General features: G+C 36.1%; 1 protein-coding gene across 1 annotated transcript; it reads right to left on the bottom strand.

The window, feature by feature from the left end:
- Window positions 1-21,340: 21,340 nt before the first annotated feature.
- Window positions 21,341-24,744, bottom strand: LOC131156325 (uncharacterized). Its single transcript, XM_058109919.1, has 3 exons — window positions 23,853-24,744; window positions 22,619-22,966; window positions 21,341-22,523 (listed from the first exon to the last, which is right to left on the bottom strand). The coding sequence occupies exons 1-3, from the start codon at window positions 24,291-24,293 to the stop codon at window positions 21,900-21,902; spliced, it is 1,413 nt and encodes a 470-aa protein (XP_057965902.1). The 5' UTR covers window positions 24,294-24,744; the 3' UTR covers window positions 21,341-21,899.
- Between the last annotated feature and the right edge of the window lie 1,110 nt (window positions 24,745-25,854).

Below are 25,854 nucleotides of genomic sequence, written 5' to 3'. Positions count from 1 at the left end.
ACGGTTTTGATCCTTCACTAATACTACACTATTAGTGACGGTTTTGAAATTCGTCACTCTTATCCTACTATTAGTGACGAGTTTGTTCCGAGCCAATATAGAATTTATAGTGACGGTATTGAGGTTTTAGTGACGGTTATAATCCATCACTAATACTACATTATTAGTGACGATTTCAAAATTCGTCACTAATAATTAGTAGTGACGACAGATATAGAAACTAATTTAAAACTGTCACTAATACTTATAAATTTGTCACTAATACTATTAGTGACGAATTTATAAGTATTAGTGACGATTTTGATCCTTCACTAATAACCTTTTTTTTTTTCTAGTGGTATGAAAGATTAAGTGGATTCCTACTAGAAAATGGTTTTTCAAGAGGAAAGGCTGACAGCTCCTTGTTCATAAAATCTAAGAATAAAGATATTGCTGACTTTTTGAGTCCGATCCCTCATTTTGATTATGACAAACTGCATGTTACTAATGTGTGTGCCTAAGTATTTGAACAGGTTAATCATTCAGATCACACACATGAAAGTGAAGTGGAAGCCAGAAAGGACTTAAAGCACATTATTCTAACCGATTCCATGAAAAGTCAAGAGCAAAAGAAGAAGATATTTGTTTTAATTGTATATGTATCTTTTTTTCATTATTTGGTCTTTAATAATTTATGGTCTATAATAATTGCATCATATGCATAATAGGTATTTATGCTCAACATGACCATAGGGAACTAAATGATCGTAGGGCACCCTTCAATCGATCGATGCCGAATTTTTTAGATAAGCTCAAAGACCATAGATTGACTTTAGGTCCCTAATATTCACATGAAAAGTCTCTCATAACTTAAAAGTTATACTCATATGATCAGAGGTGACTTTTGATAAAAATCAGGACTTAAATGCACACCTTAAGTATGTTCAATCGACTAAATCTGAGCCAACATAAAAGCCTCGATCGACTTAACATACCAGGGTCAAAAGGTTGACTATTCAGTCGACCATTTTTTAAATGAACTTGAACAGCTCGGTCGACTGAATTGACACATGGGTGATTCCAAACAACCTGGTCGACTAAACCTCTAGTTAAAATATGACCTGGTCGACCGAACCTCAAAATTTGGTCAACCAAACTTTCCTTGGTCGATTGAACCTCAAAGGGTTCAAAATCGCCCTATTACGGTCGACCAAAACCTTAGTTCAAAATGTCACGGTCGACCGAACTTAGTGATATGGTCGACCGAACCTCAAATCTAGTTGACAAAAAACTCTCGAGTTGCCCAATTTTTACCGAGGTAAAACAGGGTTAATTTTTATTAACCTCACTTAAACTTTCTCAAAAATACTGAATGTCCCGAATGGTTATATTTTTTGGAGTGTCTATATATACTCCCTCATTTGGTTTGATTAGCAATGGATCAGGAAAATCATTAGCCATAAAATTCTATGAAATTCTTTTTGGTCATACTACTCATTTTGCACAAATTCTTTCAATCTTTCAAAATAGATTTGCTTACTCTCATCACTCTTTGATTTGAAAAAACTATTCTTGAAGAGAATCATTTTTTCATACTCCTTGTATTGCAAATAGATTTCAACTTGAAATGGAGTTTGAATTTTTGAGTATTGTGCATATTTCCATCCATTTTCGAGCATACAACTCTCATCTTGCATAAACTTTTGAAAATTATTTTTGAGAGTTAGCTTGGAGAGTTTTTCCCATAGTATTTTATATTGATAAATATTGATTGAGAAAACTCTAAATTTGCTTAAAGCCTTGCATCTTCATTGTAAGTATCTAAAGCTTGCATATATATATATATATAATATTTTTGCAATCTTTTATCCTAATCTTTATTGAGCATTATATTGAAAAATAATTGTTGAGAATATTTGATAAGGTTTCCCAAGTTCCTTTGATTATTTGTTAATTATAATATCTTGAATCAAAGTTCTTACTCACACACACATTGATATACACAAATTATTGTGAGTTGATGTTTTCACTTGACCAATCTCACCTGAGCATAAATTCTATTATCTGTGAGTGCATTGGTTATTGTTTGAGTGCATCGGTACATATCTGCATATTATAGAAGCACTGTAATTGTACATGTTGATTGTGGTCAAATTATTATATCTGTTGTATTCCCGACGTGTGGTCGGAAAAGGGAGACTTGCCCTATTTAAAGTAGCGGATTGGCTTTAACCCAGTTAGGAAAGCTAGGTGAATCATCCTATTAAGGTGTTTTCTTAGGTGTCACTCCACCCATTAAGTGATCCATAGTGGAATTCTCTTGATTGTGAGCTTGAGGCAAGGACGTAGGCAGTATTGGCCGAACCCCAATAAAATATCTAGTGTTAGTTTTATTTTCTGCAATTTACTTTCTGCGCCTGTATGTTTATGTTTATTGTTTGAATATTTGATTGATTTTGTGATTACATAGAAAGACCCTAGGTTTGTGTAATACTGCTTGTGGAATCTAGTTTAACCTAGGAAGAATTTTTAAATACCCAACTCACCCCCCTTCTTGGGAATACACCAATTCCAACAAATATGCTCCTCATACAAATTTATGTTGATGGTATCATATTTGGTGCTACAAACAACGATTTATGTAAGGAATTTGCAAAATGTATGCAAAACGAATTTGAAATGAGTATGATGGGAGAGTTAAATTACTTTCTAAGATTACAAATCAAGCAAGCTAAAAATGGCACATTTATAAATCAATCAAAATATATAAGGGACATGCTTAAGAAATTTGACATGGAAGGTAGCAAGCCCATAGAAAAACCAATGAGTACTTCCATAAGTCTTGATAAGGATGAAAAGGAAAAACCAATTGGCATGAAATACTACCGAGGTATGATAGGTAGTTTTCTATACTTGACAGCTAGTAGACCAAATATAATGTTTAGTGTATGCTTATGCGCCCGATTTCAATCAGCTCCTAAGGAATCTCATCAGATTGCAGTTAAAAGAATCCTAAGATAATTGATAGACACTATTGACTTAGGACTATGATATCCTAAGGAAACTAGATTTGAGATGATTAGTTATTCAGATGCAAATTATGTGGGATGTAAAATTGATAGAAAAAGCACAAGTGTAACTTGTCATTTTCTAGGACGATCTCTTGTGTCTTGGTTCTCTAAGAAACAAATTTCTGTAGCCTTATCTACTACTAAAGTTAAGTATGTTACAGCAAGTAGCTGTTGTTCTCAAACACTCTATACGAAACAATAATTAAAAGACTTTATTTTAAAAGAGGGCAAGGTTAGTCGACTGACCTCGAGTCCAGTTGACTAACTGACGGAGCTTAAAAATGAACTGAGCACAAAACCCTAACATTTCGAACTATCAGTCAGCTAACCCTGTCTTGTTTCTCTCTTTCCTTAATTCCCTTCCGATCTTAAGCACTATAATCTCCAAAAACCTCCGATCAATCTTCGAGACTCATCACCCTATATCATTCCCCCACAAAAATATAGGTTTTTAACCGTTCAATTTCCTTTTTAAACTCATAATGTTGAGATCAAAAATGGTGGGGTGTAAGACTTCCTCACAAGCTACAAAAGACTCCTCCATTGAACAATGGCTTATCACTCCAAATGCTAAGAGTTTCTACAGAAATCATCTCCGTTTGGTGGATCCGATTCTGGGTAAAGTTCTTGATACTTCATTTTTCAAAGAAAATTTTCCCCACATCCTATCAATGTTTTGTAACCTAGGTTGGTAAAGTTTTGTTACCTACCAAGACAAAAGGAAACTTCCCTAAACTTGTAAAAATTTTATACACCAACTTGGTTAAAGGAGAATCGGTAATCACTATTGAAGTTAAGGGCAAGTCCATTTCTTTTACACCTCAAACCCTGGCCAATATCTTCAACATAAGCCGGAGAATTCCAATGTCCTCACTTTGGATCACCAAGGATAATGGAGCAAGGATTTACTCCCAAAAGTTTTTTTTCCATTAATCATAGTTAACGAACCTATTTCCTTAAAAAATCCTCCATTGTACAAACAACTGAACCTACAAGCCAAGATACTTCAAAAGATCATCACATACAATATCCTCCCTCAGGCTGGTTCTTATGCTTATGTCTCGTACCTGGATTGCTTTGTGCTGTGGTGTTTGCTCAAAGGCTAGAATCTTAACTTATCAAGCTTAGTTCTTAAATGGATGATATCTCATACTGAAACTCGCTGGGTCATTCTTCCTTATAAAGGAATTTTAAACCTGATCTTCGCTCATCTGCATGTTTCCTCTCCTACTGACTTTTTTATCAAACGTACCCATTATGATCTTTTCAATTCTACCACACTCAAGCAAATGGGATATGAAAAGTATAACCAAGGTTGCTTTCTCAAAAGTAGTGGAAGGAAAAGGCAAGCTCCTCAACCGCAACCCCCAGTTCAGCACCCTACCTCTCAGATTGATGCTACTCCTTCCTGGTTTCTTCCTTTTCATCACCAATTCACCACCTTCAGTAGTGACATGAGATTTGGACTTCAATCTCTTCAAGAGAATTTTGCTTCTCTTTAGACCAACTATTCCTCACTTGATTAGTGACTTGGTTGTATTGAACAACATCTGGCTAGTTTTTCACGTAGTATAGATCTTATGGATATTAGCTCTGCTCTTGCAAGTGATGATGAAAGTGATGGAGAAGAAAAAGAAGAAGAAGAAGGTGATGAAGAAAGCACTAGAGAAGATGAACAAGATGAAGCTACTAATGATGATGATGCTACAAATGATTCATCTTTTGTTACTCTTTATGCTTCGTATCTTAGTTTCATGATACTATGTTTCTATGTTGTAGATCTCCCAATGTTTTTGCCACTTTTGTATGCATCTGGATGAATATGATTATCTATTTTGTGCTTTCAAGTGTCTGTATCTGATTTTGCTTTGATACTTTTTGATTGATGTCAAAAGGGGGAGAAAAGCCTTGAGCAAAAATGAATGATGCAACATTGAGATATAACTCTGAAAAAGACAGATCTTAGATATGTTGATATGCTGATATGAGATATGATAATATGAGATATAATATAAGACATAAACACTGATATATCTTTTTTGATCTTGATATATGAAAATATGAACTTAAAGTTTGATTCTGAAAACATCTGATATTTCATTTTTTTCAAACATTGTTAAAAGTATGCTAGTTGTAAGGGGGAGCCTTATCAAGGTTCACTCACTTTTGTTCCTTATTTGTCGTCATAAAAAATGGGGAGATTGTTGACCTAACAAAGCTTTCGAATCCTATTTTAATGATAAAAAATCAAGAGAATTTAACATGTTTTGGTTAAGTGATAAAGTTTCAAGAAACAAGCATATAAGTTCAAGATCGAGTTCTTAAAATGCTCACAAGCCTTATAAAAAGAGAAAGCTTATACTTCAAAGACAATCAAATGAAAGCTTAACGGGTATTGAAGCTTGGAATTAAAGAGAGATGAAAGCTCAAATGAATATTGAAGCTTGGTTTCAAAGATAGACAAACCTAATGAAGCTTGAAGCATAATGAAACATGAAGCCAAGATGGACTCAAAGAAATGGAAAAGCATGAAGACTTAGTGCTTAGAGTTTTTAAGTTTAAGAAGTCTCATGTAAGTACTTCATTCAATATCAATATGGATATATGAAGCTCTTTAGGTTTCATTATAGACTTAGAGAGCAATTTTTGAAAACCCCAAAAAATTATTTTTAAGTTACATTAAATTTTTCAAAAATTAAAGGATCAAAGTCTTGAAAATAAAAAATTGTGGAAAAATGGCAGCTCAACCGACTGACCCAAAAAGCCCAATCGACTGACATATTTTTATTCTAAATTTTTGCTGAAATAGAATAGGCTCAATCGACTGACCCCAAACATAATAGGCCCAGTCAACTGACCTGCGGAAAATTCAAATTTTAAAAAGTAATGGGAAATTTCCAAAATTAAGTTTTTCAAATCCAAACATTATGAAAACTGGGAAAACACTCCGAGTCACTTGGGGAACACGAAAATCACTTTTTAAACTATATATATATTCCCATAAACCTAATGATTTTTACAACAAATACTTACAATCAAGCAATCAAAGTCTCTAATTCTCAAAGCTCTCTTGCTCACCCATTCTTGCTTAAGTTATACTAAATTCTTGCTGATACAAACACTCAGGTCTGGTGTTCTTACTAAACTACTTTCAATCTAAGACCTCTGGTGATTAACTTATTGAGTTTCAAATTCATTCTTTATTGATATTTAATTTGAAGTATATTAGTGTTCTAACTTGTACTTATCAGCTCTATTACGAAAGTTTCTTTGTACACAAGAATTTGTTCTTGTTTCTTATTGTTTTTTACCGTTCAGGTTGTTGAATCGTTGGTTTATCGAGCATATGGTATCGTTTGGAGAGGAGGGCTCTATCCTATTGAAGGAGTGTCGTAAAGGTTTGCTTCGCCCGTAAAGGAGTGGTATGGTGGAATTCTTAGGTGTGTTGCCTAAGGCAAGGACGTAGGCGGGTATAGCCAAACCTCGTAAAAACTCGGTGTCATTCTATTTCCTAATCTCTTTAATTTTCTGCACATATAAATTGCATGGATGTTTGTTGAACTACTGTAAATTAATTTGTGAGTGAGATTTGTGGAAACCTTCTAAGGGACTACGTTGGTTGAATCTTGCAAAAACCTTCTAAGCGAGTACGTTCATTATACAAGTCATTCATCAACTACAACTCAATATCAAAAGACTAAATCTTGGAAGCTTGCTGGAATTTCTATATTGATTCATATTATGAAGCTTATCTTGATTACATTGACTTATTGAGTTTTAATTTTGATTATTGAAAAAAGCATTAAAAATTTGCAAAGCATTCAAGTTCATTTATAAAGATTTAAATTAAATTGTGTCTTGGTTGAACTTGTGATTTAAAATCAAATCCTACATGTGTGATTGTTGAAACTAAAAAGAGTTGAGAAAGAATTAATAAAAGGAGTCATAAAGAAACTTTTAAACCTTACTTTTAACTAGTCTCTATCGTTGTGGCTTTATCCACTAGCTCTGAAAAAGTCTGCACCTGGAATGCCACGACCTGCTCATAAATACTCTATCTCAGACCCTCCTCAAACCTCCTCGCCTTCTTCTCCTCATCTGGTACCATGTACGGGGCAAAACGAGACAGCTCGACGAATCTAGCTACATACTGTTGGACCGTTAGGCGCCCTTAAGTCAAATTCAGAAATTCTGCCGCTTTAGCATTCCTAGTAGTAGCGGAGAAATACCACTCAAAGAATATCTCCTTGAAGCAGCTCCAAATCAAAGCTATAGGCACCGGCCTCTGCTCCCCCAACAACTTCACTGACCTCCACTGGCATTTAGCCTTCCCTGTCAACTTAAAAGTAGCGAATGAGACTTTCAGCTCCTCGGTGCAAAGAAGAATTGACAACGTATCCTCATTCTCCTAGACCCAATTCTTTGCCACGAACGAATTGGCTCCACTTGAAAATGACGGGGAATTCATTCGAGTGAACTGCTCGATCGTGCAGCCCTGATAAGCTAGTCGGTCACCCTGCTCCCATTAATTTCTTGCTATCTCTCCCATCACTTGTTGGGCGACGCTACATAATACCGCATCAGAATCACTGCCACCCAGACTGGAAGGCCCTACATCATCACCACCACCAACATTCGTATTGTCATTCCCAGGGTCCATCTTGAAAATTGAACAATATAGTCTGAGAATCCTAACTTCGTAACACAAATATTACATTAATCTAACTATGAACCATAAAATATTCTTTTACCACCAATCAACTTAACATCATTATCCCAAATTTAAGGTTCAATCTTACCACTCAAAAACAAAGACCGACAATAGTTTACCATGGCTTTCCTGAAATTGTCATTCCAGGAAAGTCACAGAAACCATCACGAAATTCGTACCTCCAAACTGTGAGACAAAACCCTAAATCCTCATCTTAACCTCCAACAATGACTCACTAAAAATTTGATCTACCTATTTCCTATCCTCGTCAAGATCCATTTTTATACTCTGGTATTGCTTTCCGCTTAGCACTAAAGTCTAAAGAACCTAACAACCTAGGCTCTGATACCAAACTGTCACGACCTAAAAATTCTGCTATATTTTTTTTTCCACATAGTAAACTCCGATACCACAAAATATTAACAAAGTCAACCAGGTCCCAAAGTGTGGTACCAGGGATATACTCGTCCATAAATACATACTATCTATGCAGCGAAAAACGTAAAGTACCTAAAATCCATATACAATACCCAAGTTCTACTTATCCACAACATAGAACAATGTATATATCCCCAAAAATCATCATACGTCCTAGGGATTATACAAAACACCTCTCCCAGCTCAAACTCTTACCCTGAAACTAGGGCAATCCTCTACCTCAAAGCTCATTCCGCCTGTCTGTCTAGATCTCCTTAAATATTTGATTTCTTGGGCTGAGACACCTCTCAGTAAGTGGGAATAATTTAATATCAGTGTGTGGCATATGAGTTTTACATAATCAAAACATAGCTATTAATTCAACTGTAACTGAAAAGGCATCTCTATATATATATAACATAACTTACACCTATATCATTTAAGATACACATTTTCTAGTTGAACATACTTTTAATTATGATAAATATATTGCTTTCGTAAATTTATGTATATATAAAACTGTGAAAACTTCCCTGAATGGATAATTGTAATCATGAATTAACCCCGCATAATCGAATTGTGTGGTCCGTAGGCTGGACTTAATAGTGGCTGGCCTACTTGGTTAAGTCAATCAAAATGTATCTGTATATGTAATTGTATCTATGAGTATGATTGACCTACCCAGCTTGGTCCGGACTCCAGGGGGATCCTCTACTCTCCTCTAGCCCAATCAACTAATTTACCAACACTTTATCTGAAAGTGTGGCTGCACTGCTATAACTGTATAGCAACGGTATCGTGCTCTCAGTAAATCTTTCGTCTATCAGGGTTCTGATACTATATAATACTATTTATAAATATTACTGTGTTACCATGATTCTGTATAAACTGTAATACCATGATTTTGTATAAATTGTAATACCACGATTCTGTATAAATATGTAATATCATGGTTCTATATAAACCTGTAATGTCATGGTTCTGTATAAATCTCTAATATCATGGTTCTGTATAAATTTGTAATATCATGGTTCGGTATAAAAATGAAATACTATGAATCTATATAAAACTGTAATACTATGAATTTGTATAAAATGTAATACTATAATTCTGTATAAACTGTATATCATGGTTTTGAATAAACTGTAATTTTATGGCTTTATAAAATACTATATATAAATTCTTTATTTAAAACTATCATTTCTCATGCCACACAATTTGAGTGATATTCATAATATAATAATTTGTATGGAAAAGTGTATTTCCCTGCTATATGGGATAAACTATAATTCTCTGCTATAAAATAATAATATACTCATCTCTAGGGTTTATTTAATCCCAAATACCAAGCTTTTTCCCAAAATATGTGTATATACATAAAACTATAAATTCCATACCCATAACGTTCATACTCTGTATCATCCAAATAATCATACTCTTTAATCCTGTAATCACATGCTAGATTTTAATGAGAACAATTTTCTAAAACAACTTACATAACTTATTCCCCTTACCTTTTTCCTGAAGCTATGCCTGCAGGGATCCCAAAACTGTGTCTGTGGTGCTCACACAAACCTTGTATCCATATATCCCAACTCAATCAGCTCAACCCTTGAATATTTATCATTTAAAATACTCCTAACCCCATATATTCCAATAACTAATTAAACCTGAGAAACAACTTCCTTACCTCAGTTTTGGAGTGGTGCTTGGAAAGCCTTAACAGCAAAATCGCTCGGGTTAAATAGCGAAAAATGTTGCTGGGACCCCCCCGCAAGCAAAACCATCGACGGTTTCTTGAAACCATCAACAGTATGGTTTTTAACCAATTTCTTACTATTTTACCCTTACCTGACCACGATAACTCAAAACCATCGACAGTTTTTCGAGCTTACCCAAAACCATCAACGGTTTGGCCTGTGCCAACCAATATTCCTCTTTCTATTTATTATTTCATTACTTACTATTTTCCCGGTCTCCACAACATGCTTATCTCTACTCTAGTTTTTTGGCACCTGTTTCTTTTCATCTTCTTCCTGAGTACGCTTCACCATGAATTTCTAATCAAAAACTACGTCTTTATTGATCACCACCATATTTGTCATTGGATCCCACATCTTGAACCCTTTCACACCTTTATTGTAACAACCTGCTAAATTTTTTTTCTTAATATTTAATATTCATGTATACTGAAATTTACTCTGCTCTGATACCTGCTAATTCAAATCTAGCTGACAACCTATGCAGCAAGAAGCTGAATTCACATACATCCATAATCATATATGTACACAATACCAAAGTTCCAGAATATTCTAAAAATACACATATACAACTGAACAAGGCTACACAAAAATACTCTCCTCCCCAAAAGACTCACCCTACTGATAGGGCAACACTGTAGCCCCTCAACCTGTGAGCCTAATCTGCTCACCTAACTAGATCACCAGAAAAATGTCAATTTATTAGGATGAGACGACGCTCAGTAAGAAGAAATATGCTATTGCTAGTATGTGGCAAGTGAGTTATAATTCTATAAAATTCTGATTTTAAGAGATCATGAATAATTGAATCTGAGAATACAGGTATAAATAATATACAACGTAACCTCTATCTACGTTGCTTAACATATCTGTCTTTATAAGTTTTCTTGTCATAATATTTCTAATATACATAAGTACATTCTCTATTTCTGTAAAACTGAATATAAATATAATAACTAGAAAACTTCCCTGAATGGATTACTATATGTCATAATTTAATCCCTCATGACAGGGTTGTACGGCCCGTGGGTGGGATCTATCACTGGCTGGCCTACCAGGATAAATCATTATACTCCGACAGTTAGATCGGCCCCATCAACCCATATCTGATGGGGAGCCTGTCCACGGCATAGGCACAATTGATTTCTGAATACCACATATTATCTGAATAGTGTGGTTGCACTCTAAACTGTATATAGTTATGGTACCTTGCTCTGCTGGCTGAATATGGTCCATTGGGGTCTGATACTATATATATATAACTGATATTTCTAAAATATTGCTTTTACCATGATTTGTAACAATTGAAATAACCATAACATTATATAAACTAATCTGAATAAACTATAACAACTGAATATCTGAGATATCTGCATAACTGAATAACTGAAATATCTGATTAGCTGTAGCAACTAAACTTTATGGTTCTGTGGTTTGTATATCATAGTATTCTGAAAATACTGTAAAATACAAGTTTCTGTACGCGTATTGTAAATCATAGTTTTCTGAAAATTATATAAACCCTGTGCTAATCTAATACTAAACTCATGCCATAACTAAATATCAATATTATCAGGCTCTGAAAACTGTATATATGGTCTAAATAATAATTTTCTAAAAACATATGATTATACTAAATCATAATAGAATTGCCTAACATAGCATATTTCCCTTACCTGATTCCTACTACAATCCTCTACTGGGACTAGTCTTACACCTGCAGGGTTCTCCACTAAACACTTTGAAAACCACATTTACTAGAACAAAATATCATTATTTCTTTGACTACTACATTTCCTACAAGTGCTGAAAAGCCAAATATTGCATAAAAATCTTACCCTGAATTTGAGATGAAATTCAACTTCGTCCCACCAATGATCTGCTCCAGCAGGCTCGGAGAGAACTTTTCTAGGAACGTCGTGGTGGCCTCAGATTGTCGATCCAGCGACTAACAGGGCTAAAATCGAAGAGAGAGGAGGGAGGAACCATAGAGGAGAGAGAGGGAAGAGATTTTTGCTATAAATTGTGCATAAAATCTGAGATTAGAGCTATTTATACCATCTCGTCGACAAGGTCAATAAAGAGGTTCGTCGGCGAATACCAACTCCTCGTCCACGAAATTCAGAACTTAGAAAACAGTCTCTTAGTATCTCCTTGTCGATGAAACATGTCCTCGTCGACGAGACCCTCCGGTACCCTTGTCAACAAATCCCTGTGTTCGTCAACGGGGCCTTGAATAATTTTCCTGGGTTATTACATTCTCCCCCCCTTATAAAAATTTCGTCCTCGAAATTTACTTATCCATATGTTTCCTCATCCTGTAAGATAAACGGTCTACTTATTTTATTTCCTACCATCACTTATGGCGGAGGAATACCGTGGTTACATGGGTAGTTCTGGAAGATTACAACTATAAAAGAAAATTCCCCCAAAACCAAAACACTACCTATCCTTTACTCTACATTACAATTATACTGAACTAAACAAAATAAAATTATCACTACTTTAACTTACACATCTCTACTATAACCCCCTAAACAGGTCGATATCATCTTCAAGCTCCTAAGAAGCTTCTTCTATCGCATGATTCCTCCACGGGACTTTCATTAATGATATCTTCTTATTACGCAATTCTTGTTCTTTTCTATCTACAATCTGTACTGGATCTTCTTCATATGCTAGAGCATCACTGAGTTCCAACTCCGCATAGTTGATAATATGGGAAGGATCTGGGACATATTTCCTTAACATAGAAATATGAAAAACGTCATGAATCCTGAATAAAGATAGTGGTAAAGCTAGCCGATAGGCAACTAACCCAATCTTCTTGAGTATCTCAAATGGGCCAATGAACCTAGGGCTCAACTTACCCTCCTTTTCAAATCTCATGATCCCCTTCAATGGTTCTATTTTTAGAAATACATGATTCCCCACCTCAAACTTCAATTCCTGGTGGCGAGTGTCTGCGTAGCTTTTATGCTGACTTTGTGCTACACTGATTCTATCTCGAAAAAGTCGGACTTTGTCGTACGCCTGCTATACTATTTTTTGCCCCAAAACTCGCCTCTCACCTAGCTCACTCTAGTATAAAGGAGAGTGGAAGCTCTTACCATAAAGCGCTTCATAAGGTGCCATGCCTATGCTAGTTTGATAACTGTTATTGTAGGCAAACTCCACCAGCGGCAAATATTGGGTCCATCTAACCCCAAAATCCAACACACACGCTCGCAACATATCCTCAAGCATATGGATTGTTCTCTCTATCTGAGGATGGAAAGCGGTGCTGAATGCCAACTGAGTCCCCAAAGCCTCCTACAAGCTCTTCTAGAACGATGATGTAAAACGTGGATCACGGTCTGAGACTATGGATATTGGCACTCCATGGGGTCGAACAATCTCTTGTATATAAATTTCTATTAATCTGTTCATAGGGTAGCTAACCTTAATGGCCATAAAATGAGCCGCCTTTGTCATCCTGTCAACAATCACCCAAATGACATTCTGACCTTGCGGTGCCAGCGGTAGCCCAGTAAAAAAAATCCATGGATACGTGATCCCACTTCCATTCAGGAATGAAAAGTGGCTGTAACTATCTTGCCAGACTCTAGTGCTCGGCCTTAACCTGCTGACACGCTAGGCATTGTTGAACAAATTCTACAATCTCCCTCTTCATGCTACCCCACTAGAAATATTCTCGTAGATCCCTCTACATTTTTATACTTCCAAGATGAACAGTGTATAAAGATCTGTGTGCCTCTTCTAAAATTATTCTCCTAATACTATCATCCGCAGGTACACACAATCTGGTGCGGAATCTCAGAGCCCCGTCATCTGAGGTGCTGAATTCCTCTCCCTGACCATCCTGTACTCTGGCTATTACCTTTGCTAATTCTAGATCATCCCCTTGAGCGGTTTTAATCTTTTCATATAATGTAGGTTGCACAACCAGGCTGGCAATAAACATCTGAGGATCATCTTCCATTGATTCCATGTCAAGCCTTTCCAAGTCCATCTAAATTGGATGTTGAATTGTTACTGCTAACTGCGCATTATCCTTTGATTTACGGCTCAAAGCATCAGCCACCATATTTGCTTTACTTGGATGGTAACTTATGGTGCAATCGTAATCTTTGATGATTTCTAACCATCTCCTATAGCGCATATTCAACTCTCTCTATGTAAAGAAATACTTTAAACTCTTATAGTCAGAAAATATTTCACATCTCTCACCATATAGGTAGTGCCTCCAAATCTTCAGTGCATGCACCACTGCAGCCAACTCCAAATCGTGAGTAGGGTAGTTCTTTTCATATTTTTTCAACTACCTGAAAGCATATGCTACCACCCTACCATACTGCATCAGTACACAACTGAGCCCTTTTAAAGATGCATCACTGTAAATTACATAACTATCACCTCCTAATGGAATCGTCAGTACTGGTGCAGTGACGAGCCACTGTTTTAATTCCTGAAAACTCTACTTTCATTCTTCATCTCACACAAATCTGGCATTCTTCCTGGTCAAGCGTGTGAGAGGTTCTAATAAGGCTGAAAACCCCTCAACGAATCAATGATAATAACCTACTAGTCTCAAGAAACTTTTGACTTCCTACACATTTCTCGGCCTAGCCCAATTCACTACCGCGTCAATCTTGCTGGGATCCACTGAAATACCATCTTCTAAAATCACATGACCCAAAAACGCAACCTTCTCAAGCCAGAACTCACACTTACTAAACTTGGCATAAAGCTTTCCCTTCCGGAGCATTTGTAGTACCAATCTCAAATGCGCCTCATGATCCTCAAAACTCCTTGAGTAAACTAATATATCATCAATAAAAACAACTACAAACTAATCTAAATACTGGTGAAAAACTCTATTCATCAAGTCTATAAACACGGCTGGGGCATTTGTCAAACGAAAAGGATAACGAGGAATTCATAGTGCCCATACCTGGTCCTGAAGGCTGTCTTCACAACATCTTCTGCTTTTACCCTAACTTGATGATAACCTGATATGGGGTTGATCTTGGAATACACCTGAGTACCTTGGAACTGATAAAATAGATCGTCTATATGGGGCAAAGGATATCTCTTCTTAATAGTGACCTTGTTTATATCCCTGTAATCAATACACATCCTTATAGTCTCGTCTTTCTTCTTTACGAATAACACTAGAGCTCCCCACGACGAAACACTAGGTCGTATAAATCCCTTATCTAGAAAATCTTGCAATTGATCCTTCAATTCTCCCAAACAAGTTGGAGCCATACGATAAAAAAACTTGGAGATCGGTGCTGTCCCAAGAGGTAAATCTATAGTAAAACCCACCTCACGTTCGGGAGGCAACCCATGTAGCTCTTTTAGAAAAATTAGCTTAATTTCCTAAACCTTACCCTAACTTTGGAGTGGTGCCTAGAAAACCCAAATTGAAAATCCACTTCGATTAAAATGACGACGATCGAGACTAGGACCCCATGGTGGTGTCCGATTGTTGATTTGGCTCAAGATTTAAGAAAAAAACTAAGGAAAGGAAAAGGATTTACCTTATCCCAAAAGTGGTGTCTATGTCGCTCCTACAACAAATCCACTCCGGTAGGAATATTGGTGGTAGAGAATGGTACCCAGTGGTATCCTCCGTTTTTCGATTGGCGCCCGTTTGGCAGAAGAAATCAAGGAGAGAGAGAGAGAGAGAGAAGAAGACGTCTCTATAGGAAATTCAATATTTTGAGGCTCAACTTTAGGAGAGTTACATATTATATAATATTAATATATTATATTATATAATTTAATTAATAATTAATAATTAATTAATCATTTTATTTTATTTTATTTTTTTACACTTCATTAATTAATTATTTATTTATTTTATTTTATTTTATTTTATTTTTTTATACTTCCATGCATATTAATTTTCTGGGGCGTTACACTGTAGAGGTCGGTCGATTGCTTGTGGATGGCACCAACAGTCAATTTTGGAGTGATAGCTAGTCGATCACTCAAAGGGGTCAGTCGACCACATTAAGTAAATGTATTTTCTCTTTTTCATCTTGCTTAAACTTTTCATATATTCAAGTAGACCTTTATTTTAGAAGGTTAAAATGACTATCGAAAAGCTTTAATATTTTTTAAAAAAATTGTATATATTTTTATTTTAATTATATTAAATTCAAACTTGATATACCCCAAAAGTATATCACCTCATAAGTCAAGAAAAGACTAAGGCCCAGCATTGATGAGGGCAGTTACTACCCAAGTCAATCGCCATGTCAGAGCAATTGACGCTCGCCTTATAATGACCAAAGTCATCCACGCCAATAAGATAATAACCGGAGCGATTCACGCCCGCACCATAATTCCCCAATAAATGGCATATCACCCTCGGGTCAAATTCTTTCACTATAAATAGAGACTCAGAGAAGAAGTTAAGGTATCTCATTCTAAACCATACTTTACTGTTGCTTCATACCTCTCAAAGTCAATCCCTAACTTAAGCATCAAAGTGATCCCCCTGAAGTACATCCCGGGTCCTCCAAGTCTTGCTTCTTTTTTTGTCCTTTGCAGGGGATCAAGATTGGAAGGTCCACCGGAGGTTCTTCAACTTTTTATCCCACAACAAAACTCATTTTAATTTAAATTTAAATTTTAAAATGTATAAAATAAATAATTTAATTCAAATGAACTATTTCTGATAAATATTTATGGTAACAAGTTGTCAAGCAACTAAAAATTATAAAATCTGGTTTTCAATTATTCTTTTTACAAACAGTTGAAAATCGACAATAAAAATAGAAAATTGGCAATGCAAATAAGCATAATTTTACAATATATTTTTTTACTATGCAGAAATTAAAAAAAAATAAAAAAAAATAGTAAAAATACCAAACAAGCCCTAGTATATCAAAAGCAAAAGACCCATCGTTCCTTCCAAGAAAATTCCTCTAGGGCTGAGGCTGAGTCGTGCACATTAGAGCCCAATGTTTACATATCCCCCCTAGTTCTTCTGTGCTCACCCAAGCCCAAAGTAAGCACTAGGCCATACTAAAACAAAATTCATTATACTACTAGCTGGCAAGCACTCAGGCATGGGCTAGCCAGTCTCCACAGCTAACAATAGTATATAATAAATTTCAACTTATCATTTATTGAAATGTAGTATAGTTACATGAATTTAACGATATTTTTGTTATTTTAATGTTTAGTAAATAGGCAAAGCAATAAATGGTTCTAAGATAATAATTGTTTTACCTTTTAGAAATAGAGGTGTGTATAATTCTATTAAAATCGAATTAATCAAGTAAATTCGATCAATTCTATTTGGTTAAGAATTTATTCAGTTCGGTTCGATTTTCATTTTCATTGAATTCCAGTTTAGTTAAATGTGGAATTTCAGTCGATTCAGTTAATGAGATTTTTAATCGAAATTTTTCGATTAGTTAATCGAAACAACAAAATGCTCACCCCTAATCTTGTCCACTAAATCAAAAATATTCCCAAAAAATGATATTCTTGGAATGGAATGTTTACTTCTTTTTGTTGTGTCACATTATCCTTGAGAATGCACATAAGATGTCCAATTAAATATTTGGTTCAACATGAAAATCAAGGTAAACATTTTAAGAAGATTACCATAAAACCCCTAATCAATGTATGGACAATATGTGTAAGAATCAAAATCTATTGAACCACATAAAAAAACAAATATATAATAATCCAATTAACCAACATAATGGAGAACAATATCATTTCAAATTTTCATCTATTATATTATAAAATTAAAGTAATAATAGTATTATTTTTATTTGTTTCTTGGTTTATAATTTTTATTATAATAATGTGTTACTATAAATGTAATTATAATGTGTTATAACATTAGATTATGGGGGCGTTAATGTCCATGTAAGCATTTGTGGGATCAACAATGTCCTATGGTCTCGATGTCGTGTATGCAAGTAGGTATGCCGAGATCTATTCATAGTATGAATAATGCAAGACTTTGCATTGTTATGTAAAAAGAAATAGTTACTCTTGTGGATTCGAATTTTTAGAACAATTACAGTGAAGAAATCCTAATTTTGGTATCAGCGTGAGATTGTTGGCATTTATAGGGGATCAATTCTGTTAGGGTTTGCTTAGATTAAGGATTTTACATGAAAAAAAGAAAAGGAAAGGAAAATAATATGACTAAAAATTTGAAAAAAAAATAAAATATTAATGATGTATAAACCTAATTTTTTGTTTATAAATTTAATATATATATTTTTTTTTCGTTTTCCTTGATAACTAAATATGAAAATTATGATTTTTTTTATATTTTCTTTTTTAAAAAAAAAAAATTTAAGTCCCAACGGGATGAAGTGAACCGTAAAACGGACGCGTGTATATCTGATACGTATTCCAAAAAAAAAAAAGAGAAAAGAGGGATGGGCATACATTAATGAGTCCAGTTAGGGTGGGAAGATAAGTGTAACAAAAATTTTAGTGTGTGTGGGGTTATAGGAGCAATTGAGATGATGTTCCAACTGTTTGGCATCTGCCACTTTAGAGCACTCTGTCAATCACAGGGGTCCTAATACCATCAGACATAAGGCATACTCCTTCAATCAAAGCCCTTAATTGTATCCAGGCCACCCTCGTACGGCTTTGCATTAATTGCTTGGAAAAAAAATGGGAAAAGAAAAATAAATTAATTCAATTCTTGATATTTATATATAATAACAAAAAAAAAAAATTAGAATATAATAAATTCAAATTCATCAGAGTGTAACACTTTTGGTTATTATGGGCTCCCATAACTTTGTCTTATAAAAAATGTCACATTTATAATTGAAATTATTTTTATAAGTCCAATTTTTTTCCTAATACACATTTAGACTCCAAACATCATGCAAAGGAGTCAAAATTGAGGGAAAAAAAAAAATACACACACATAGTATTTTTTAAATGTCAAGTCTCACTCTTTGTGGAATCAATGACCATAAAAACAGGGATGATGTATGTATGGCTGTCGGCTACCCAACTATTAGTAGCTGAAGACCTGAAGCAAAGGGTTTGGAATAGATATGCCTTCATTCTTTTGATACTGCTACCATGGCTTTAGGCTTTAGCGGACATGAACTTTTTCTTTTCCATTAAAAAATACAAGACAACTTAACATAAAACTGAGTTGCAAGTTTATTTTCTTTTCTTTTCCAATTTTCTCAGGAAGCAAGGGGTAGAATATAGGGATTTTAGGTTTTGTTTTCAAGATTGAAGAGAAAATGGAAAAGAGAGGGGCGGGCAGTGGCAATGGCGGTGACCCTGTTGAGTTACCCCACCTCCAGTCATGAGTAGTGGTGTAGTACACAAAATTTGCTAAAAATATAGGTGAAGACAGAATGAAGAGCGTGGAGATTTCTGGTAGATGGGCTGGTTGGCATATTAATTCAGCACTTAGGACTTCCAATGTCACATCCCCCCATCAACATACCATACGCTGATATAAATACAAATTCATATGACAATGGCAGTGACCCTGTTGAGTACCCCACCTCCAGTCATGAGTAGTAGTGTAGTACACAAAACTTGCTAAAAATATAGGTGAAGACAGAATGAAGAGCGAGGAGATTTCTGGTAGATGGGTTGGCATATTAATTCAGCACTTAGGACTTCCTATGTCAAATCCCCCCATCAACATACCATATGCTGATATAAATACAAATTCATATGTATGACCTAGATGCTCCCTCTGCTTCCATCCCTGCAAAAAGTGGGATGTGTGGTGCAAGCGGCAAGATTTGAATCTCATACTTCACCTTTGTCTAAGGCCATTTGATGAATCTCCTTTTCACCTGAGCTTCTGCCCAGGGACAGCTTGTGGCATCATTTTATTAGAACTTAAAGTTTGTTTTGCATACATATATGTTTATATATAGACACATACATACATATACCACCTAATACCTTGTTTGGTAAACAAAGTCTTATACTATTGTTTTGAAAATTAAACAAGGATTGTCTTTTAAACTAGAAACGTTTAGTTTTTAGTTGTTCTTGAGATTATTTCTAGAAATGAAAACAGTGAAACTGTGTTTCATTAAGGTTGGCTGAAAAAAGAAATTGTTATTGAGATATGCTGAATAGTTAAGTATCTCATACCCCAAGAACATGAGAAACTGGCGCGTCTTAAATTTATTTCTGAAATTTTACTTTTTGAGGGCGTTTTTGGATCTCCCAAAACCATTTTCTTGAAAACGTTTCACTGCACAAATCGGGTAGTACGCTTACTCAGGCAGCCCAGCCCAAGGGGTTTTCCTGAATGTGTACAAACCTTGCTCCAAAAAAGGTACAATGCCGGCCCCCTCATCAGTACAACATTTGACCATTCAGGGGACATCATCATAGTTGGAAACTTCCCCGGAGATAAATAAACGTAAGGCAGAGAAAAAAAGAGAGAATCTGCAAAAGCGGGTGAGAAAAAATGTAAAAGAAAACAGTGGGTGAGGAATGAGAAAAAAGAGCTTGTAGCCAAGGAAAAGGGTGGGGGTATTGGGCTGGCTGGAGAAGGAAATCACATGGCCGGCCATTGGAGCGGGGAGGGGGCTTTTGCCCCGTGCCCTTCCTGCAATCATATTTCAGGCACAAGCTTTGCAGCCTAGCCCCCACATTAGTTCATTTTTTAATGGGTTTGGGTCTAGTGGTCAGAGAATAGTGTTTTTAGAAAAAGAAAAAGTTACTTTGAAAGTTGCACAGAGACCCCACCAAACCCCTCTCCCCTCTTCCTACTACTACTGCTGCTACTACCACTCCAAGGCTCCCCCCCACCCAGAGGGCATGTGAAGAAAAAGCAAGCAACGCCCAGAGGGCACACTGGTACTGAACTTTCCAACTATCAAACCCTAGCTGCTCTGTCAAGCACCATGGAAAGATAGGGTCATCCAAGGAAGTTGGTGCACCCAAAGTGCATGTCCTCGGCAATTAAGAAGGGAGGGATGTTGCAAATGTACAGCAAGCAGAGACAACATAGAAGAAGAGCACTTACTATACTACTATACTGCAACAGTTAAATGGCCAGAGTGCGTGTGGAACAAAGCGTGGGTTAAAAAATATAGATATCAACACTTTGAGCATTCAATACCCCCCATGGAAGTTGGGACGCATGTTTTTCAATGCTCTCTAAGCATTCATTTGATATATACGGCCAGCATTCACACACTCAGATGGAGGTCAAGAAGGAAATATGCTGATCTCCACATTCATCATAAGCATTTAATAATCTGAAGGATGAGGTGTTTGTTTACAATCTTTCTCAACAGCACAAAATGCCACAATACAACCAGAAACCCACATCAGATTCACATGCACATTACAGCAGATAAAAGCTTGACGATAAAAGAGAGAGAGAGAGAGAGAGAGAGAGAGAAGAAAGAACTTATCTCCACTTTTAATCTGCCCATTTTCCAAAGATTCAGCAAAATACATTTTCCTTCCCATAAGCAAACAACCACACGTTAACACTAAACACACCAACGAACAGATGAACAGGAAAGACCTAAAAGTTTTCTTATCAAACTGATGCAGGCTGGTAGAACTGTTCTTGTCACCAGCTACGCATTTAAGCAAGAGAATTAGTAAAATCATTAGAGGTAAATGGTTCTGCTATACCAAAGCTTCACCAACTTCCTTCACGCATGAAGGTAAACTAAAAATAAACCCCCATTTGCTCCATTGTCAGTGGAAAACTGTGCTCCAACTCCCTGTTGGAATCTGCATTGAGAGTATAAAGATTCATCCAGGCCCAAAATAGAACCCATGAATAATTATGCTCTATTTATAGAATAATAGAGGCATACTCCAACTTCCAAAATTCCTGATGTACTTCTAATTTGGACATTGTGACTCTACCTTCTAATGTGTTAGTCGGTTAAAATTAAAAACTAGCTACCAGTATAAACAATTCCCCTGATTTGATCCTACTCTTTGCTAGATTTCCATTTTCCAAATCATGTTGTTAACGCTAATGTCATGTGCTTTCTCCAGCGCAACAACTTTGGCCCTGTGTGCAGCTAATGCTGCAGACCCCTTTCCCCTTTCGTCCTGAGGGAGCTCACAGGCTTCACTGATGGAACCCGATCTTAAGTCACCTGGGGGGATGAAACAATCCACTGATAGGCCAGGAACATTAAAAGCAACTTCCTCAATTGTCCAAGCTTCTTCCATCCTGGTTTTCGTATGGCTCATTGCCATCTCACCAAACCTGAAAAGGGTCACTGCAGAACGCCCCGAGTGAGCAATCATGATTCCCTCAACAGGCCTGTAATCATCAAGGAATGAATTGATTGTAGTTTCCCAGTAAACTGCATCTCCACCATTGGATTGGATGCGGGTAAGATGTGAATCCTCCATGTGAATTAGAAGACCAGTTTTCTGGCTGAAGTAGCCAAACAAAACGTGTCTTATGATCTCTGCTGGACCTTCACTCCTTGCCTTCAATGTCTGAGGGTCAGCACAGAGCTTGAGGATGAAGCAATCCTCACCGTTGATGTTCTTCTCTCCTATGCACCTCGCATCAGCAAACATACTGGCTGTGGTTCTAGGATCAAGACCCTGAAATTCAAAAATGAACATTATATTTGAAAATCAATCGCAATTGAGAAAAAAGATTGCCATGGGATAAAACATTAATTAGAACAGAGTCTCACCTGAAGTGCGCGGCGTAAGGGTCTTACAGGCCCTTTTGCCGTGTGGGCACCGAGCCAGGGTGTGTGCCTCCAGACAAGCCTGCCATTGCAACCTGCATGAACCTTGCTGCCCCCAACTGCAAGTTCCACATACCACATGTCTGGTTTCATCTGCCAGAGGACGAACCCACCAGATTCGGCATCCCTAGACGCATTCCGATTCTTTAACACCCTAGTGGCTGTTTCAAACTCGGAAGCTATCATCCTCACCTTTCCCATGGCATAAGCATTCCGAATGGAGTTCTGAAGCTTTTGCCCACCTGATGCAGCCGTATACTGCTGCAATATGTATTGTGCGGACGAAGTCTCCTGCATAAAAATTGCAATTAGGAAGACAATTGATTTAGAATCACTTTCTAAAACTTAAGGAATGGGACAACCCAAAACGTAAAATTTTAAATAGCTTCACTCCATCAAAAACCCCAGATATCAACCATCTAGTTATAATAGTAAAACCCCATTCACAATTTTTTTTTTTTTTTTTTTTTTTTTGAAGGTGGGAGGGGGTAATTCAGGTATGCAAACATAGATTTTTTTTGTTTTTTTCAAATTCTCTCATCAAAAAGCACTAGCCAATGGGATCTACTTGGTTTCAAACAAAATATGTGGAAATCATATGTAAATATTTTTCATTATTTGAGAATTAAACAAAAAAAAAAAAGGCAGCCCGGTGCACAAAGATTCAAATTAAATTGACAAAGTTGAAATAGACTTTTCATTTTATGGAAAACCAAAACACGTGAAACTTCGGCTGGCTTCAAATATATGTCGTTCCTCCCTCCCTTTATTTCCAGCAGCTGTAGTTTGGCCTAAGAGAAAAAGCATCTAATACCGTGAATCAATTTCTCTAAGACTCAAACTAGGAATTATAATTTTAAATAGCTAAAAGGAAATTAAAATATAAACAGTGATTCCAGGAAGCCACAAAAACACTACACATTTCAAGTAAAGCTCCAAAAAAAAAATTCTAATGCGGTAGCTGTTAAAAATACCGAAAGGAGAAACCATAAAAAATCTAACACTCCATCTTTTCATTGCTCTGTATTTCCGTGAAGCAAGCAAAACCAATATTAATCCCACTCCTCTCTCTCTCTCTCTCTCTCGCTCACACACCAACACACACACACACACACACACGGTGGAGAGGAAAATGCAAGGATTAAAATGGAAGCAGAGAGAGAAGAGAGAGGCTTACAATTGGGGTGTCTTTGATGCTAAGGTGAGGCAGGGGGTCGGTGTTGCTGACGTGCACCGGAGCCAGAGGAGCACCCATGACGCCGAGCAGGAGCCTAAGATCAGAGCGCTTGAACGCAGCTGAAGTGACAGCCGAGGGAGCTCTAGAGAGCTGTCCCTTCATCCAATGCCCCAGCCCCAGCCCGCTCCTCTTCGAATCCCCGACTTCTCCGCCGTCGGGATCCGGACCCTCCATCAACGGCGTCAGTGTCTCCCCCACCGGCCGCAAACTCCCGGATCTCGCGATCGACGGCTCCGGGTTAGGTACTCGCTTCTTCCGGCGGAGCAGCCCCGACATCGGCGACCCGCTCCTCGCCGGGCTTTTGGCCCTCGACCTCGCCGGCGACAGTCCCCTCACCACCTCCTCTTTCAGCGCCGAGAAGAACCCTTGCTTTCTTTCCATCTCGAAACCGTAACCCTAAAATCTAATGGCACCAAGATCGAGCACAGTAACAGAACACAAAGGTCTACTGATCAGAGAAGCGATGCGTCGAAGAAAATGGAGAAGATTGTGAGTGAGAGTGAGCTCCCCTCATAGGATAATACCGAGAGAGAGAGAGAGAGAGAGTTCACTGGGAGTGCAAATCAACAGTGGGAAACTGGTTCGAGAGATCGTTTTTGAAGGGGTAGTTAGCGAGAGAGAGAGAGGGACTGATTCCGGAGAGAGAAGAAAGGAGATTTTGACGAGAGAGAGAGAGAGACAGCGTCGAGAGTGTGATTGGGGGAGAAGGTGGACTGCTGGGGGCAGCGCGGGGAAAAGCAGCAACGCCACGCGCGGGTCAAAACGCGTGCGCGCATAAAGCGTCAACAGCCGTTGGAACTTGAGAAACATGGAATAGACATCTATATTTATCTGACAATTATTATTATTATTATTATTATTTGGAGAGCATCGAAAAATAGTTTTTTTTATTTTAAAAACTAATTAATGTCCATTTAATTACATTGTTTGTCAATGTATTAAAATATTGAGCTAAATTTGATGAGGAAAAAAAAAAAGGAATAAAATGTTCAGGTATTTATTATTTTTTTACAATAGGTATTTGTTTGAATCCTATCAAAAAATTTTAATTATAATTTTTTAAAAAATATTTCTTTTGAAATAATTGAGAAAAAATAGTATATTAAAAATCTTTTTTTGTTAGTAGAAAAAATTAAACAAAAAATAAAAATTAATTACTATTTAAATTACTTGATAGCTTTACATCCGCTCTTTTTTTCTTTTTGAAGAATTAGTTTTTGTAAAGTCAAAAAGTTTATTCCTATCTATTTTTAGACCCTACTCCCTCGTTTTCTCTTTCTTTCATTTTCTTAAAATATTTTCATAAGAAGACTAACCTCATTATTTAATTTTAATCATTTTATTATTTCAAAAGTCATCCTTATAATACAAATCAAAATTAACTTTCTTTTAAAATTATTTCTTTTAAAGTAAGTCGAGTGCACCTTTTAAACTTTAAAACATTACATATTTATACTTTTTACCCAATAAAGAAAATGAAAAAAGATAGAAAGTATTAAAAATAGAAAGAAATCTTTTTATTATGCCCTCGTGGTTTCAATAAATAAAGTAAAAATGAAAAGAAAGAAAATGATTATTATTTAAAAGAATATATTTGTTTATTTGAATAATTAGTTCAGAGAAAATAGGTTGAAATTAAAGGCAGATTTTTATCTTTTTTCTTAATTTTTAGAAACTTCCCTCTACTTTTTATTTACTTTTCTTTCTCTTCACTCTTGTCGAAATATTATTGTGAACAAGTGTAATGACTAATGTCATTATTTAATTATGACCATTCATTATTTTCATACATTTTTGTCTTAAAAAGTTATTTTCATAACAAAATTACAATTATATGGTTCTTGAAATTATTGACCTTTAAAGTCGAATTCAAAATTGGTCATGAAACTTTTTAACCTTACAAATTTATATAAAAGTTTACCTCAGTACGATTTAGGATCGA

The sequence above is a fragment of the Malania oleifera genome, chromosome 5 (genome assembly GCF_029873635.1).
Source record: "Malania oleifera isolate guangnan ecotype guangnan chromosome 5, ASM2987363v1, whole genome shotgun sequence".
NCBI classification, from domain to species: Eukaryota; Viridiplantae; Streptophyta; class Magnoliopsida; order Santalales; family Ximeniaceae; genus Malania; species Malania oleifera.
Note: the sequence above shows the minus strand (reverse complement) of the source record. Positions and strands in the feature narration are given on the sequence as shown.